The sequence below is a fragment of the Leucoraja erinacea genome, chromosome 11, assembly GCF_028641065.1.
Source record: "Leucoraja erinacea ecotype New England chromosome 11, Leri_hhj_1, whole genome shotgun sequence".
Lineage (NCBI taxonomy): Eukaryota > Metazoa > Chordata > Chondrichthyes > Rajiformes > Rajidae > Leucoraja > Leucoraja erinaceus.
In genome coordinates this window covers 24,247,369-24,264,771 of record NC_073387.1, presented here as the reverse complement: position 1 = coordinate 24,264,771, position 17,403 = coordinate 24,247,369, and the positions used below count along the sequence as shown (strand labels likewise).

At 52.3% G+C, this 17,403-nt stretch overlaps 1 protein-coding gene across 1 annotated transcript in view; it reads left to right on the top strand.

The window, feature by feature from the left end:
• LOC129701585 (vascular endothelial growth factor receptor 3-like) overlaps positions 1 to 17,403 on the top strand; it is a 61,787-nt gene that overhangs the window by 28,906 nt on the left and 15,478 nt on the right. The window contains 10 exon segments of the mRNA XM_055642858.1: positions 197 to 305; positions 1,198 to 1,681; positions 3,504 to 3,652; positions 5,694 to 5,815; positions 7,346 to 7,481; positions 7,583 to 7,687; positions 9,967 to 10,080; positions 10,496 to 10,584; positions 14,257 to 14,407; positions 15,447 to 15,577. Coding sequence (XP_055498833.1) covers positions 197 to 305; positions 1,198 to 1,681; positions 3,504 to 3,652; positions 5,694 to 5,815; positions 7,346 to 7,481; positions 7,583 to 7,687; positions 9,967 to 10,080; positions 10,496 to 10,584; positions 14,257 to 14,407; positions 15,447 to 15,577 — 1,590 coding nt within the window.

The following is a 17,403-nucleotide window of genomic DNA, read 5'->3' as shown; positions in this document are numbered from 1 at the left end:
AAATCCTCAAGGACTTAGGGTAGAACATTCGTTCTACCCTAATGAGGTAGCTGGGGCTCTGGCCTCCTCTCTCTCCATCTCTTCACCCACCTTCCCCTCTTCCCTCTCTTCCTTCTCCCCCCTCTTTCCCCTTCTTTCTTACCCTCTCTCTCTCCCTCCCTCTCTCTGCTTCAGTCACTCTCTCCTCTCTCGACAGACAGTCAGCAAGCTGGTTATCCTCGCTGCCAACATCTCCGTCATGTACAAGTGTTCCGCGTTCAACAAGGTCGGCCACGACGATCGAGTCATCTACTTCTATGTGACCAGTGAGTGTCACGGTGCCCGAGGGAGGGCAGACAGCCCAGTGTCTGTCTGAGTGTGTGTGTGTGTGTGTGTGTGTGCACGTGTGTGTGTGTGTGTGTGTGTCTGTCTGTGTGTGTGTGTATGTGCACGTGTGTGTGTGTGTATGAGACTTTGTGTCAGACTGTATGTTTGTGTGGCAGTGTATGTGCACGTGTGTGTGTGTGTGAGCCCTGCCTGTGACTTTCCGTGTCCGTGCCACCTAGTGTCTGTGGCGTCCCGTGTTCATGTCGCCTGTGACCCCCCCCCCGTATCGGTGACCTCCCATGCCGTGTGCTGCCCCATGACCACATGTGTCCAGGACAGTCCGTGTCCGTGACCTCCGGTGTCAATGCCACCCCGTGTGTCTGTGACCCCCGTGTGACCTGTGACCCCCGTGTGTCTGTGACCCCCGTGACCCCCGTGTGTCTGTGACCCCCGTGTGTCCCTGACCCCCGTGAGTCCGTGACCCCCGTGTGTCTGTGACCCCCCGTGTGTCTGTGACCCCCGTGTGTCTGTGACCCCCGTGTGTCTGTGACCCCCGTGTGTCTGTGACCCCTGCGTGTCCGTGACCTCCATGTGTCTATGACCCCCGTGTGTCTGTGACCTCTGTGTGTCCCTGATCTCCTTGTGTCCGTGACCCCCGCTGTCCCTGATCCCCGCGTGTCCGTGACCCCCAAGTGTACGTGACCCCCGTGTGTCTGTGACCCCCGTGTGTCCGTGACCTCTGTGTGTCTGTGATCTCCGTGTGTCCCTGATCTCCGTGTCTCCGTGACCCCCATGTGTCCGTGATCCCCGTGTGTCCCTGTCCGTGTGTCCCTGACCCCCGTGTGTCCGTGACCCCCGCTGTCCCTGATCCCCGTGTGTCTGTGCCACCAGATATCCCGGAGGGTTTTGGCATCGAGCTGCAGCCGTCGGAGGCTCCAGTAGAGGGGCAGCGGGTGCAGTTGCGATGCAGTGCAGACAACTACACCTACGAGAACGTGCAGTGGTACCGGCTGCTGCCCAGCGCACTGGAGGGTGAGCTGGGGGACCCGCCCGTGCTGGAGTGCAGGAACATGCACCGTTACGCAAGCAGGCTGCCGGCGCAGGTGACGACCGACCCACGGGTCCGGGGACTGGCGTTGGAGCTGCACATCAACAGCATTGCCCACAGCGACGAGGGCGACTACGTGTGTGAGGTGCAGAACCGCAAGACCGGCGAGAAACATTGTCACCGCAAATACCTGCTGGTGAGAGGTGAGCGCACCTGTAGAAAGGAGGCGAGGAGGAATACCTATGCTCAAGGTGGTGAATCTGGGGAATTCATTGCCACAGACGGCAGTGGCGGCCAAGTCATTGGGTATTTTCCTGGTAGAGAGAGATTGTGCCGGCACAGTGATGCGGTGGTAGAGTTGCTGCCTCACAGAGCCACAGACCCACTTGTGATCCTGACCACTGTCACACCTGGTTTGGGAATTGGGAAACCGGAGAGTCCTGGCAGATGGACCAAGTAAGAATAAATCCCAATCTTCCCACAGCTGGACTGAGACAATGACCGACTATCAACGTTGCCTCCATGGGGGGTGGGGTCACTGGGTCGCTTGGGGAGGGTGCCCACTGTCAGGTAGAGTCCTGTCAGATGGACCCAAGTACTCAGAATCACCCCCCCCGTCACCCACTCTTCCCCCCCCCGTCACCCACTCTCCCCCCCCTCCGTCACCCACTCTCCCCCCTGGTCATCCCACTCTCCCCCCCCCCCGTCACCCACTCTCCCCCCACCGTCACCCACTCTCTCCCCCCCCCGACCCACTCTCCCCCCCCCCCGTCACCACTCTCCCCCCACGTCCCCACTCTCCCCCCCCGTTCTCCACTCCCCCCCCCCGTCTCTCCTCCCCCCCCCCGTCTCCTCCCCCGTCACCCACGAGCCCCCCCGTCACCCACTCCACCCCGTCACCCCCCCCCTCCTCACCCACTCTCCCCCCCCGTGTCCCCCCCCGTCACCCCCCCTTCCCCCCCCCGTCACCCCGTCCCCCCCGTCACCCACTCTCCCCCCCCCCCCGTCACCCACTCCCCCCCTCCCCACTTCACCCACCCCCCCCCCCGTCACCCACTCTCCCCCCCGTCACCCACTCTCCTCCCCCCCCCCCGTCACCCACTCTCCTCTCCCCCCCCCGTCACCCACTCTCCTCCCCCCCCGTCACCCACCCTCCCCCCCCCCCGTCACCCACCCACCCCCCCCGTCACCCACTCCCCCCCCGTCACCCACTCTCCCCCCGTCACCCACCTCTCCCCCCGTCTCACCCCACTCTCCCCCCCCCCTCCCCCCCCCCCCCCCCCCCCTCCCCCCTCCCCCCCCCCCCCCCCCCCCCCCCCCCCCCCCCCCCCCCTCCCCCCCCCCCCCCCCCCCCCCCCCCCCCCCCCCCCCCCCCCCCCCCCCCCGTCACCCACACCCCCCCGTCACCCCTCCCCCCCCCCCCCGTCACCCCCCCCCCCCCCCCCCGTCACCCCCCTCCCCCCCCCCCCCTCCCCCCACCCCACCCCACCCCCCCCCCCCCCCGTCCCTCCCCCCCCCCCCCCTCACCCCCTCCCCCCCCCGTCACCCACTCCCCCCCCCCCCGTCACCCACCCCCCCCACCACCCACTCCACGTCACCCACCCCCCCGTCACCCACTCCCCCCCCCCCCCCCCCCCCACCCACCCTCCCCCCCCCCCCCACCCACTCTTCCCCCCCCCCGTCACCCACCCCCCCCCCCCCCGTCACCCACTCTCCCCCCCCCGTCACCCACCCCCCCCCCGTCACCCACTCCCCCCCCGTCACCCACTCTCCCCCCGTCACCCACTCCCCCCCGTCACCCACTCTCCCCCCTGTCACCCACTCCCCCCCCCTGTCACCCACCTCCCCCCCCGTCCCCTCTCCCCCCTGTCACCCACTCTCCCCCCTGTCACCCACTCCTCCCCCTGTCACCCCCTCCCCCGTCACCCACTCTCCCCCCGTCCCACCCACTCTCCCCCCCGTCCCCCCCCCCCCCCGTCACCCCCCCCCCCCCCCCCCCCCACTCTCCCCCCCCGTCACCACCCCCCCCCCGTCACCCACCCCCCCCCCCCGTCACCCACTCTCCTCCCCCCCGTCACCCACCCCCCCCCCCGTCACCCACTCTCCTCCCCCCCCCGTCACCCACTCCCCCCCGTCACCATCTAACCACCGTATGCTTGACTGTAGGGGTGGTCTTCAGCGAGCTGAATCAGACTCTGACGGTGCAGCGGGTACAGATAGAGGATGCGGGGGTGTACCGCTGCATTGCATGCAACTCCAAGGGCTGCATCAACTCCAGCGCCGTCGTCACTGTGGAAGGTACGTCTTTGCCGCTTGTTCACAAGTTCGCAACTTATAGGAGTAGAATTAGGCCATTCGGCCCATCGAGTCCACTCCGCCATTCAATCGTGGCCGAATTCCACCTCCTAATCCCATTTTCCTGCCTTCTCCCCATAACCATTGACACCCGTTCTAATCAAGAATTTGTCTATCTCTGCCTTAAAAATATCCACTGGTGGCCTCCACAGCCCTCTGTGGCAATGAGTTCCATAGATTAACTACCCTCCGGCTGAAGAAGTTCCACCTCACCTCCTTTCTAAAAGAGCACCCTTTAATTCTGAGGCTATGACATCTGGTCCTATACTCTCCCACCTGTGGAAACATCCTCTCCACATCCACTCTATCAATGCCTTTCATTACTGTAAGTTTCAATGAGGGCCCCCCTCAACCTTTTAAACTCCAGCGAGTACAGGCCCAGTACTGTCAAACGCTCATCATATGTTCACCTACTCATTCCTGGAATCATTCTTGTAAACCCCCTCTGGATCCCCTCCAGAGCCAGCTCTGGATCCCCTCCTCAGATATGGAGCCCAAATTTGCTCACAGTACTCCAGATGCGGCTTGACCAGCGCTTTATAGCCTCAGCATTACATCTCAATTCCATCACACCATCGGTCGGAGAGGGTAGCGGAGGGGAGGAAGTACATCAGTAGCAGATACACACAAAATGCTGGAGTTACTCAGCGGGTCAGGCAGCATCTCTGGAGAAAAGGAATAGGTGACGTGTCAGGTCAAGACCGAGAGTCGGGGAGAGGGAAACTAGAGGTACTCCAGCGATGCTGACTGACCCGCTGAGTTACTCCAACATTTTGTGTCTATCTTCGGTGTAAACCAGCATCTGCAGTTTCTTCCTACACACCAGTAGCAAAGTTCAGTATCATCCAACATGAACCCAGTAAAGTTGCTGCCTCACAGCGCCAGTGACCTGGGTTCAATCCTGACCTCGGGTGCTGTCCATGCGTGGAGTTTGCACGTTCTCCTTGTGGCCGCATGGGTTTCCTCCGGGTGATCTGGTTTCCTCCCACATCCCAAAGGCGTTCAAGTTTGACGGTAAATTGCCCCTTGTGTGTCGGGAGTGGATGAGAAAGTGGGAAAACATGTAACTAGTGATCGATGGTTGGTATGGACTCGGTGGGCCGAAGGGCCTGTTTCCATGCTGCGTATTTCAATCAATAACTGAGGAACGTGCACAGATCCCAACACCCCTCCTCTCCCCGCTCCATCGTTGGTCAATACTTTGGTCAATGCTCAGTGGTGCTTTATTGCCATGTGTACAAATGCACAGTGAAATTATTTTCTAACATGCAGTCGAGTAGAGTGTTGCCATACCCAAGCACATCCCCGATTAGCAAGTGTACAGGAATAGTCCACTGGCCCCGCATGCAAGGGGTGCCAGGTTATGGCGGCTGTTTCAAGGTCCAGTGCGTTCCCTACTTGTTATGAGCGATGCCCGATCCAGGCGAGTCCCAGCCGTCGCCTTCCTTGGACGTTCGGGTCGACCAGTGAACTGACGTCTCACTCCTCGTCCGTTCCTCTGTTCCCGGGGAGGCCTCCCGCAGACGACTTTGAGGCAAGACCCTGGTTCCCTCTCCTACCGGCCTTGCGCCTTCAATGGTTCAACAGTGCGTTATTCGCCACATATGCAACTGCACGGTGAAATTCTCTTTGCTTAAATTACCTATGCAGGCGCCACCATTTTTGGCGCCAATTAAAAGTCTAAAAGTCCGGTCGGCCTGCGCGCTCAATGTACTGGAGCAGTTGCTTCGAAACGACGTCCCTCTCCTCTCCTGGCCATTTTGTCTCCCAGGGGTGCCTCCTGCTGCCCACCTTGAAGGTGCTGGAGGCTTAACCTCAGTGCACCCTTATACCGGACTTGCTCCTCGTGTCTGATGTCTCCAGTTCCCTCCCGGTCCCACCGACCGACGAGCCTTCGGGCGGGTTACCAGTCCTGCTGACTGAGCGATCTGGTGGGCACCGCGGCATTTGCTGCCCACTCCTCACCCCGCCCCACTTTCAACAGGAGCTGACGACAAATCGAACATCGAAGTGGTGATCCTGGTGGGGACGGGCGTGATTGCCATCTTCTTCTGGATTCTCCTCATCCTCATCTTCTGTAACGTCAAGCGAGTGAGATTCCTGGGGGTAAGTGGCACAGAAACCTCCTTTCCTCAATTTGATACAATTTAAATGAAGATTAATTTCTCCAGACTGCTAAACTTTAGCACCGGTATTGGTTCATTATTGTCACCTGTACCAAGATACAGTGGATACCTCTGTTTGCGAGTGACCCAATGAGATCTTTGGTTTAAGGTGGGCAGGGGCAGTTGTGAAGCCCTTGATCTCGGGGATGATGTGGTTAATGTACGAGGAGCGTTTGACAGCTCTGGACCTGTACTTGCTAGAGTTTAGAAGAATGAGGGGGGGGACCCTCTTTGAAACATACTGAATAATGAAAGGCCTGGATAGAGAGGATGTTTCCTCTAGTGGGAGAGTCTAGGACCAGAGGGCACAGCCTCATAATGAAAGGACGTACCTATTGAAATGAGGAGGAATTTCTTCAGGCAGAGAGTGGTGAATCTTTGGAATTCATTGCCACAGATGGCTGGAGAGGCCAAGTCATGGAGTATTTTTAAAGCAGAGATTGGTAGTTTCTTGATTAGTATGGGTGTCGGGGTTATGGGGAGAAGGCAGGAGAATGGGGTTCTTCTTCTTCTTGCGTATGGCTAGCACAGCCTAAAGTTGTAGGCCAACTTGTTCTATTTGATCTTATTTGATTGTGCACGCCAGGTTGTTTGGAGGCTAGACTATGACTCCTATGAAGAGATACTCCCAGAAGGGGTGACACAGTGGCTCAGCGGTAGAGTTGCTGCCTTACAGCGCTTGCAGCGCCAGAGACCCGGGTTCGATCGCGACTACGGATGCTGTCCGTACGGAGTTTGTACGTTCTCCCCGTGATCGCGTAGGATTCCTCCGAGATCTTTGGCTTCCTCCCACACTCCAAAGATGTATAGGTTGGTAGGTTAATTGGCTTGGCTTTGTATACTGGTAGAAGTATAAATTGTCGCTAGTGTGTGTAGGCGTGTGTTGGTGTACGGGGATCGCTGGTCGGCATGGACTTGGTGGGCCGAAGGGCCTGTTTCCGCACTGTATCTCTAAACAAAAGAGAGCTTTCTCTTGCCACATCTTGCCAACATTCCTTAGGATCTTAACGTTTCAATCCAGTGCTCTCTCACTCTACAGACAAGAGGGTATAGATGCTGGAATCTTGAGCAAAAAAACTCCAAAGTTTCTTATGTTGGAACTGCTCCTATGTCTTATGATCAAGAGCTTCAAGACAAAGACCATGAAGACCACATGGTGCTGCTGCTGCCTCACAGCCGGGGTTTGATCCTGACTATGGGTGCTGTCTGTATGGAGTTTGTGCGTGACCTGTGTGGGTTCTCTCCAGGTGCTCTGGTTTCTTCCCACACTCCAAAGATGTGCAGGATTGTAGTTGAATTGGCTTCAGTAAAATTGAAAATTGTCCCTTGTGTGTAGGATAGTGCTGGTGTACGGGGTGATCACTGGTCAACGCGCACTCGGTGGTCCATAGGGCCTGTTCCCGCTCCGTATTTTTCCATCAAACCGGCATGTGCAGTTTGACACCCGAGTCCACATTGCTCTCTGTTCCAGACCAGCCCAGCTGATATCAAAACCGGATATCTGTCCATAATCGTGGACCCAGATGAAATCCCTTTGGACGAGCAGAGTGAATACCTGCCCTACGATTCCACCAAGTGGGAGTTTCCTCGGGACAGGCTGCGACTGGGTGAGTTCCCATCCCATCCCATCCCTCTCGTTGACGGCACATTTGCCCAGGCCGACGGTTCACTGAGGCTCACTCACACCCGGATGCTGTGTTCTCCTCAGGAAAGATCCTGGGTCACGGCGCCTTCGGGAAGGTGGTGGAAGCCTCGGCATTCGGGATCGACAAGAGCAGCAGCTGCAGGACTGTAGCAGTGAAGATGTTGAAAGGTGAGTGAGTGACCACTGTGACCCAAGCCTCATTGCTGGGCCAGAATTCATGATTCATACCTCAACGTCATGGTGGAAGGGAGTCAGACGATTAGTTTAGCGAGGAATTGCAGATGTTGTTTAAACCAAAGACAGACACAAAAAGGCTAGAGTAACTCAGCGGGTCTGACAGCAACTGTGGAGAAAAGGAATAGGTGATGTTTCGAATAGGTCGAGACCTGAAGAAGGATCTGTCTTTTGTGCCTGTCAGACGTTTCGTTTATTTTGTTTAATCTAATTTAGTTAAGTTTAGAGATACAGTGCAGAAACAGGTAGAAATGTGAAAACACACACCTTCAGATTCAGGGACAGTTTCTCACCAGCTATTATCAGGCAACTGCACCATCCTATCCCCAACTAGAGACCATCCTATCACCATCTACCTCATTGGAGATTCATCTTAGATCAGACTTTACTGGCTGTTGCACTAAACATTATTCACGATATTCAACTTTATCATGTATGTGTACACCGTGGATGGCTCGATTGTAATCATGTGTTTCAGTCGACTGCATAGCTCGCAACAAAAGTTGTTCACTGTACCTCATACATGTGACAATATACTAAACTCAAACCGAGTCCGGGCTGACCAGCAATCACCCCTGCACACATACACCGACACACTAGGGACAACTTTACAATTTATAGAAGCCTTTGGAGTGTGGGAAGAAACCAAAGTACCCTGAGAAAGCCCACGTGGTCCACGGGGAGAATGTACAAAGTCTGTACAGACAGCACCCTAAGTCAGAATCGAACCTGGGTCTCTGGCGTTGTAAGGCAGCAACTCTAGCGCATGGTTACCTGTTACCTCTGCATTTTGATGATGGTGCTTTCAAGGACCAGGAGCACTGTAACACTGATTTAAAACATTGTGGCGGCACAGTGGCACAGCGGTAGTGTTGCTGCCACACAGCGCCAGAGACCCGGGTTCGATCCTGACAATAGGTGCTGTCTGTACGGAGTTTGCACTCTCTCCCTGTGACCGTGTGGGCTTTCTCTGAGTTTGAGGATTAGATCGGGTAGACGGACAAAGTCTCTCGCCCAGAGTAGGGGAATCGAGACACAGAGGGCATAGGTTTAAGATGAGGGGGGTAAAGTATAACAGGAATCGAGCTGCCGGAGGAGGTAGTTGAGGCAGATACTATCATATAGTTTAAGGAACATATAGACAGGTATATGGATAGAATATGTTTAGAGGGATATGGGCCAAACATAGGCAAGTAGTAGATGGGACATGTTGGTCAGCATGGGCGTGTTTGACTGAAGGGCCTGTTTCCGTGCTGCATGACTCTATAACTCCATAACTCTAAGCTCCGCTTGCGTCCACAATCCAAAGATGTACAGGTTTAGCAAGTTAATTGGCTTCTGTAAAATTGTAAATTGTTCCTAGTGTGTAGGATAGTGCGAGTGTACGGGGTAATTGATGGTCAGCGTGGTCTCGGAGGGCCGAAGGGCCTGTTTCCATGTTGTATCTCTAAAGTAAAATCTGAACGACATTTGGACAGGTACATAGTTGAGTTTAACTTTAGTTTAGTTTATTGTCACGTGTATTGGGATACAGGGAAAAGCTTTTTGATGCGTGCTATGCAGTCAGCGGAAAGACTACACATGATTATAATCAAATCGTCCTCAGTATACAGATATAGGATAAAGGTCAACAAGGGTACACCATTTAGTGCAAAATAAAATCCAATAAAGTTCGATTGAAGATAGTTTGAAGGTCTCCAATGAGGGAGATATGGAGGTCAGAACTGCTCTATAGCTGGTGATAGGATGATTCAGTTGCCTGATAACAGCTGGGAAGAAACTGTCCCTGAATCCGGAGGTGTGCATTTTCACACTTCTATACTTCTTGCATGATGGGAGAGGTAAGAAGAGGAAGTGACCGGGGGTGAGACTGGTCCTTGATTATGCTGGTGGCCTTGCCGTCAATGGAAGGGAAGGTTTGTGAGATGGTCTGGGCTGTGTCCACAACTCTCTTCAATTTCTAGTGGTCTTTGATGGAGCTGTTCCCAAACCGTGCCGTGATGCATCCGGATAAAATGCATTCTACGGCGCATCTGTAGAAGTTGGTGAGGGTTGTTGGGGATGTGCCGAAGGTTTACAGGGAAGTGGGCCAAACGTGGACAGATGGGACTAGTGTAGATGAGGTGTGTCAGTCGGTGTGGGCGAGTTGTGCCAAAGGGCCTGTTTCTATGATCTATGACAATGACTGATACGGCATGAATTCCCTTGTTTAGATGGAGCCACAGCCAACGAACACAAGGCACTGATGTCTGAACTCAAGATTCTCATTCACATCGGGAACCATCTCAATGTCGTTAACCTCCTGGGGGCATGCACCAAAGCAAATGGTAAGTAGGGCGGAAAGGTGGCACAGCGGTAGAGGCTGCCTTGCAGCACCAGAGATCAGGGTCCGATCTTGACTATGGGTTGCTGTCTGTACGGAGTTTGTACGTTCTCCCCTTGACCACGTGGGTTTTCCCTGGGTGCTCCGGTTTCCTCTCACACTCCAAAGACGTACAAGTTTGTTGGTTAATTGGCTTTGAAAAGAAACATTGTCAATTGGCTTGAATGTGGGATAGTGATGGTGTACGGAGATTGCTGGTCGGTGCAGACTCAGTGGGCCGAAGTGCCTGTTTCCGCGCTGTATCTCTGAACTAAACTGTTTTGCCAGCAGAGTGGTGCAGCTGGTAGAGCTGCTGTCTCATAGTGTCCTCTTGCGATGGGCCTGGTTCTGGCCGCTTTTCACTCCCTGCTCCCCCACAGGTCCGCTGATGGTGATCGTGGAGTATTGCAGATACGGAAACCTCTCCAACTACCTGAGGAACAAGCGGGAAGATTTCATCCCCTGCAGGGTAAGGTTCACTTCTCTGCCCGGATTCTTCAAGGTCCTTGTCCTTGCTCAGACATTGAATCAGCCCAGCTTTGTAAAATGGCCCAGCCTCTCCACAAAATCCCCAACCTCGGATCCTGGGACCATAGAGGAAAGCTCAACATATGTATCCTCTCTTTACACTTCCCAATTCCCTTGGGTGGCACAGCGGTAGAGTTGCTGCCTTACAGCATCAGTGACCTGGGCTCGATCCTGATTACGGGTGTACGGAGTTAGTATGTTCTCCCTGCGACCCCGTGGGTTTTCTCCGTTTCTCCGGTTTCCACTTACATCCCAAAGACGTATAGGTTTGTAGGCTTCTGGGCTTGGTAAAATTGTAAATATTCCCTAGTGTGTGTAGGATAGTGTTAGTGCACGGGGTGATTGTTCATCAGCACGAACTCGATGGGTCGAAGGGCCTGATTCCAATGGGACACCCTTCTCTTTACGAAAAGTATAGATAACCTTTAGCCCACAATGTCCGTGCCCAACATGATGTCGTTAAACTGATCTCCTCTGCCTGCACATAATCCAGATCCCTCCATTCCCTGCATTGCCTAAGAAAAGCCTCTGAAGCACCACTATCGTATCTTCCCACAGATCACCCCTGACAGCGTGTTCCAGGTCCACACCAGTCTCTGTGTAAATTAACTTTCCCTGCACATCTCCATTAAATAGCAATGTTACAAAAGTTTGAGATTTCAAAAATCAAGTCTGTAATTTATCCCATCAGATAAAGCATACAAAGAAGTTTAATTTGACACCTAATTAACTTTCATATCTTAAGTATTAAAAAAGTTACGGCCATTTTCATACTCAGAAATTAGCATCTTGTTCCCTATTGCTTTTCCATTGACAACACAAAAGCTGTGATCAAGGACAGTCAAAAGCCCATAACTTTCTTAACAATTAAGAGAACTGAATGAAATTTTCAGTTATTATAGATTGAAGCATTCTGAAACAAATATGAAACAATTTTACTTGGATGACCTGAAATTAAAGCATATAATTAGTTAGTTACGCAATTGTAGCTAATCACAAAATTCAATTACTAGATCTTAACATCTATCTATTTCTTAAGAAAAGGTTAACATTTTTAAAAAGCCTAAGTGTCCAAATAACATTCACGCAAGAATTCACAATATAACATGATTTTTAAATCTCATTGTCATGAATTTATAGGCCAAATAGAAGGAATTTAGTGTTTAATTCATATGTGTAAATTAATGGGCATTTAAATCATCTTGCGAGTGGGATTTTGTGGAACACGCTGGTTTGGAACGTTGTGGTTGCAGTGAATTTAAACCCCATATTGGCAGGAAAAATACTGCCGGTTCGTATATTTACATAATTACATTTTCGCAACGTGAAATTTTGATTTAAGGCATCCTAAGAAGCAAGTTTATATGAAAAAATAAACGGCATACCTTGCCTTGTCCCCTACGTGAGATTCATCCCGTTGTCAGCGTTGACGGCATTTGAAGATGATTTTAATTTTACTCCAACAATTAAATTATCCAGCGGTAATTTTAATAAACTTAATAAAACGGCAGTTGAAGCGATTTTTCTTTAGCAACTGCCTGACAGAGATCGATTTGAATAGTCTGCAGATAAACTGCATTTTAAACCCGCCCCCCTCTCAAAGGACCAAAGTCGCGCACACGGGCAGTGGCAGAACTGCAGCGCCGCTGAAGGTAAGTTTTGTAACATACCGAAATTAAACTTTTCCCTCTGACCTTGACATTTCCTAGAGAAAAAAGGTTCTGACCATCTACCCTATCTATCTATGTGTCTCATAATTTTATAAACTCATATCAGGTCTCCCCTCAACTTCCAAAGCTCCAGAGAAAACAATCCAAGTTTGTCCAACCTCTCCCTGTAGCCAATACCCCCCAATCCAGGCATAGTTCCGGTAAACCTCCTCTGCATCCTCTCCAAAGCTTCCACATCCTTTCTGTAATGGGGCGACCAGAGCTGCGCACTAATACTCCAAATGTAGCCTGATTAAAGTTTGATACATCTGCATCGTTATGGAGTTGGACCATAGGATCGCATCGTACAGCAGAGTTAATATTGCCATTGTTAACTCTTCAAAAACATTCTTCAATCAGCCTCCTCTCCAGAATTTCCCTCGCCACTCTGTACACTTTCCCTTCAGAAATCTCTCAAATTCTCTTTGCAAGGTTCCTGTTGGCTACATTACTACGCCACATATCATGGCAAACACTGCGTAAATATTCCTCCGCTCTGTGACCCTCTCGTCCTTCCTGCCATCAAAGGCAGTTTCTCCTCTCTGTCTCCCTCAGCGGCCTTCGTTATTATTCATCTCGATGTAAATGAAGCAGCACAAGGCTTGGCTCGTTAGATTGGCTCGTTTCCTTGTCTATGTTTTCCTGGGGGGGGCTTGGCCTTTGATGGTGAGCTGGTAACTCTATCCCCTCAGTCGGTGGACTCCTGCCAAGAATGAAATGTTTTCAGAAGATCTGGTGGTCCAAAGTGCACTGAATAACACAGCCAACTGCCTACAGCACCCCCTGCACTAATCCAGGGTGACCCCTTCCCCAGAACCAACTCAAAGGATCAAAACAAACCATGAACATTTCCATCACCCGCTATTGCAATCTCAGGACATTCTGAGAGCTTCACAGCTGAGCAAATACGTCCAAACCTGGCCAAGTATTGAAAGGGAAGCACGTTGAGTAGCCCTGATGCAATGGCCGGAGAGCTGGCTGTGTCTGAGGCTTGTAGAACACAGCACGGTACAGCACAATGGGCTCTTCGGCTCACAATGTTTGGACCGAATATGATGTCATTTCAAATTGATCTCATCTGCCTGTTCATGACCCATGTCCCTCTACTCCCTGCACTTCCATGTGTCACAGAGTTATACAGCATGGAAACAGGTCCATCGGCCCAACTTGCCCACACCAACCAACATGTCCCATCTGCATTAGCCCTACCAGCCTGCATTTGGCCCCCTTGAAACCTATCCTATCCATGGACCTGTCTAAATGTTTCTTAAATGTTACAATAGTCTCTGCTTCAACTACCTCCTCTAGCAGCTCATTCCATGTGCACACCATTTAGCCCTCGGGTTCCTATTAATCTTTCCCCTCCCTCACCTTAAACCTATGTGCTGTGGTTTTTGATGCCTGTGCCCATCTAAAAGCTTCTTAGACCACCACCGTTGTATCTACTTCCACCGCCAACCTGGCAATGCACTCTAAACCCCACCACTCTTTATGTAAATAACCATGGCCTGCTCATCTCCATTAAACTTTGCCCCTCTCACCTTATAGCTATGCCCTCTAGTGTTGGACATTTACTCCCTGGGGGGAAAAAGGTTCTGACTGTCCACCACAAATATTGGGTGATAGGGGAACAGAGCAGAATCATAAGGGGAATAGACAGTGTGAATCCACAGAGTCTTTTACCCAGGGCAGAGGAATCAAGAGTCAGAATAGGTTTAAGGTGAGAGGGAAAAGATTAAATAGGAACCTGAGGGGCAGAGTGGTGGGTATGTGGAACGAGCTGCCAGAGGAGGTAGTTGAGGCAGGTACTATAACAACAGACATTTGGACAGATACATGGATAGGAAAGGTTTAGAGGGATCTCCTCTCCAGGGCTGTGGCGATGATTTGTTTATGTGTGGCAGGAGCGGGTGCCGATGGTGAGGAGCCAGATGATCTCCATGGTGGAGGTGGTGAAGGGTCTGGAGAACCGGGGCCAGGTCGGTTCCGGCGAAAGCCCGGTCTGCATTCGAACGGCCATGGAGATGCTGAGTCACACCAGGGACCTGGTGGAAGGTGAGAGACAACAAAAACAGGGACACAAAGTCAAGTCGGTTGTCAAACATCTAAGTGCAGATGTAGGAACAAGGAACTGCAGATGCTGGATTACTCAAAAGGACACAAAGTATCGGAGTAACTCATCGGGTCAGGCAGCACCTCTGGAGAACGTGGATAGGCGACATTTCGGGTCAGGCCCTTCTTGCACGAATCTGAGGAAGGGACTTGACCCGAAACCTCTCCTATCTATGTTCTCCAGAGATGCTACCTGACCCGCTGTGTTACTCCAGCACTTTGTTTAACCCAGCGTAAACAGCTGGTTAGAAAACTGGAAGCTGAGGGGTGCAGAGTGTGTGAGGGCAGGTGAAGGGAGTGGGGGAAGGGTAGATGGAGGGGGAGGGGAGATGGGGGAAGGGTAGATGGAGGAGGAGGGGAAGTGGAGGAAGGATAGATGGGGCAGGCGAGGTGGAGGAGTTGGGGGATGGGGAGGGGAGGGGGGGAGGTGGAGGAAGGGTAGATGGGGGAGGGGAGGTGGAGGGGGGGGGTGGGGGAAGGGTAGATGGAGGGGGAGGGGAGGTGGAGGAAGGGTAGATGGAGGGGGGAGGTGGAGGGGGTGGGAGAAGGGCAGTGTGAGGCTGAAAGAGGACACTCTGATGGAGCAGTCCGGGCTGTGGGGTTGACTGATGGGGAGATAAGGTAGATGTGGTGGATGGGAAGTTGGAGGTGATGTTAAGTTGGGGGGGGGGGGGTTCATGGGTTTGGGGGTGAATGGGAGTTGATTGGGGTTGCGGAGAGGGGGAGGTGTCGTATGGGGTAATAGGGAGGGATAATAACCAGTAAGTAGGGACGTGGATTGTGGCAACAGGGAAGTGTTTTTACACTTCTGAACCTCTTGCCTGATGGGAGATGGAAGTGCCTGGGGTGAAATTGGTCCTTGATGATGTTGGTGGCCTTACCAAGGCAGCGTGAAGTATAGGTGGAGTCAATGGAAGGGAGGTTGCTTTGCTTTAAGGTCTGGGCTACATCCACAACTCTCTGCAATTTCTTGCGGTTTTAGATGGAGCTGTTCCCAAACCATGTTTCCTTCCAACAGTGGATGACCTGTGGCAGTGTCCCCTCACGCTGGTCGACCTCATCTGTTACAGCTTCCAAGTGGCCCGTGGAATGGAGTTCCTGGCATCGAAGAAGGTGAGACCTCGGGCAGGGTGGGGACGGACTGGGGTGGCGGGAGACAGCTCGGAAGAGGCAGTGTAGCTGTTGACATTATTGTCAAGTCATCGAGTCATACAGCACGGAAACAGGCCCTTCGGCTCAACTTGTCCCTGCCAACCAGTATGCCCCATCTGTGCTCGTCAAATTTATCTGCGTTTGGCCCACAGCCTTATATAGACTTTAGAGATACAGCACAGAAACAGGCCCTAAGTCCGCAACGATAAGTGGTCACCCCTGAACGCTAGCACTATCCAACACACTAGGGACAATTTATATTTTTTACCAAACAACCAATTAACCCACAGACCTGCATGTCATTGGAGTGTGGGAGGAAAATGGAGCATCCATAGAAAACACACGCGGTCATTGGGAGAAAGTACAAACTCAACACAGACAACACCCATAGTCAGGATCAAATACGGGTCTTTGGCGCTGAAAAGCCCCTGTCCCACTTTCCCGAGTTACTCACGAATTCACCCGAGTTTTCCCCTGGATTCAAACTCGGAGAATGTCTGTAGCGAGCCCGTAGGAGGCCGTAGATATTTTGTAGCGGCTCGTAATGCCAGCCGTAGGTATTCGGGGCATCTGGTAAGTCGGGACGTTTTTTTCAGCATGTTGAAAAAAGTCCTTGAGTAAAAAAAATAACCCCGAGTACCTACGGCTGGCATCTCCGAGTTTAAATCAAGGGGAAAACGGGATAATTCGTGAGTAACTCTGGAAAGTGGGACTGGGGCTTAAGGCAGCAGCTCTACCGCTGCACTACTGTGCCAACCTCTAACGCTTACCGATCCACGTACCTGTCAAAATGTACTTTAAATGTTGTTATAGTACCTGCCTCAACTACATCCTCTGGCAGCTTGTTCCACACACCCACCACCCTATTGTGTGAAAACGTTGCCCCTCAGATTCCTATTAAATCTTTCTCCTGTCACCTTAAACCTATGTCCCCTGGTTCTTGATTCCTACACTCTGGGTAAAACAGAGCATTCACCCTATTTATTCCCCTCGTGATTTTATACGCCTCTTATACGCCTTATCCTGAACTCCAGGGAATATAATCCTAGTTTACCTAACCTCTCCCTATAGCTCAGGCCCTCAAATCTTTTGTAAATCTTCTTCCAGTTTATGGGTGGCACAATGGCGTAGCTGGAAGAGTTACTGCCGCACAGCGCCAGAAACCCAGGTTTGATCGTGATCCTGGGTGGTGTCCATTTGGAGTTTGCATGTTCTCCCCGTGACCGCGTGGGTTTCCTCCGGGTGATCCGGTTTCCTCCCTCATCCCAAAGAAGTGCGGGTTTCTCGGTTAATTGTACCTCTGTAAATTGCCCCTAGTGTGTAGGGAGTGGATGAAAAAGTGGGATAACATAGAACTAGTGTGAACGGGTGATCGATGGTCAGCGGACCGAAGGGCCTCATTCCATGCTGTCTAAACTAAACTAAAGCACCAGTCAGGAATTAAAGTATCTCTGAACTAAAAAATAAATAAAACTAAATAGCAGGGAGGTTTTTCTTCCCTGAATCTAGTGGTTTGCGCTTTCAAGCTGTTGCATCTTCTGCCTGGAGTATGGATGGAGTGGATGGTGGGGAGCCTGGTCTGATGGAAAAGGGGCAGCACAGTGGTATGGCGGTAGAATTGCGGTCTTACAGTGTCAGAAACCCGGATTTGATTTTGACTACAAGTGCTTGTTCCTAATAGGATAGTGCTAGCATACGGGTGATCGCTGGTCAGCGCAGACTCGGTGGGCTGAAGGGCCTGTTTCCACCCTGTATCCCTAAAATCTAAAGGTGCTATCTATGGTGTT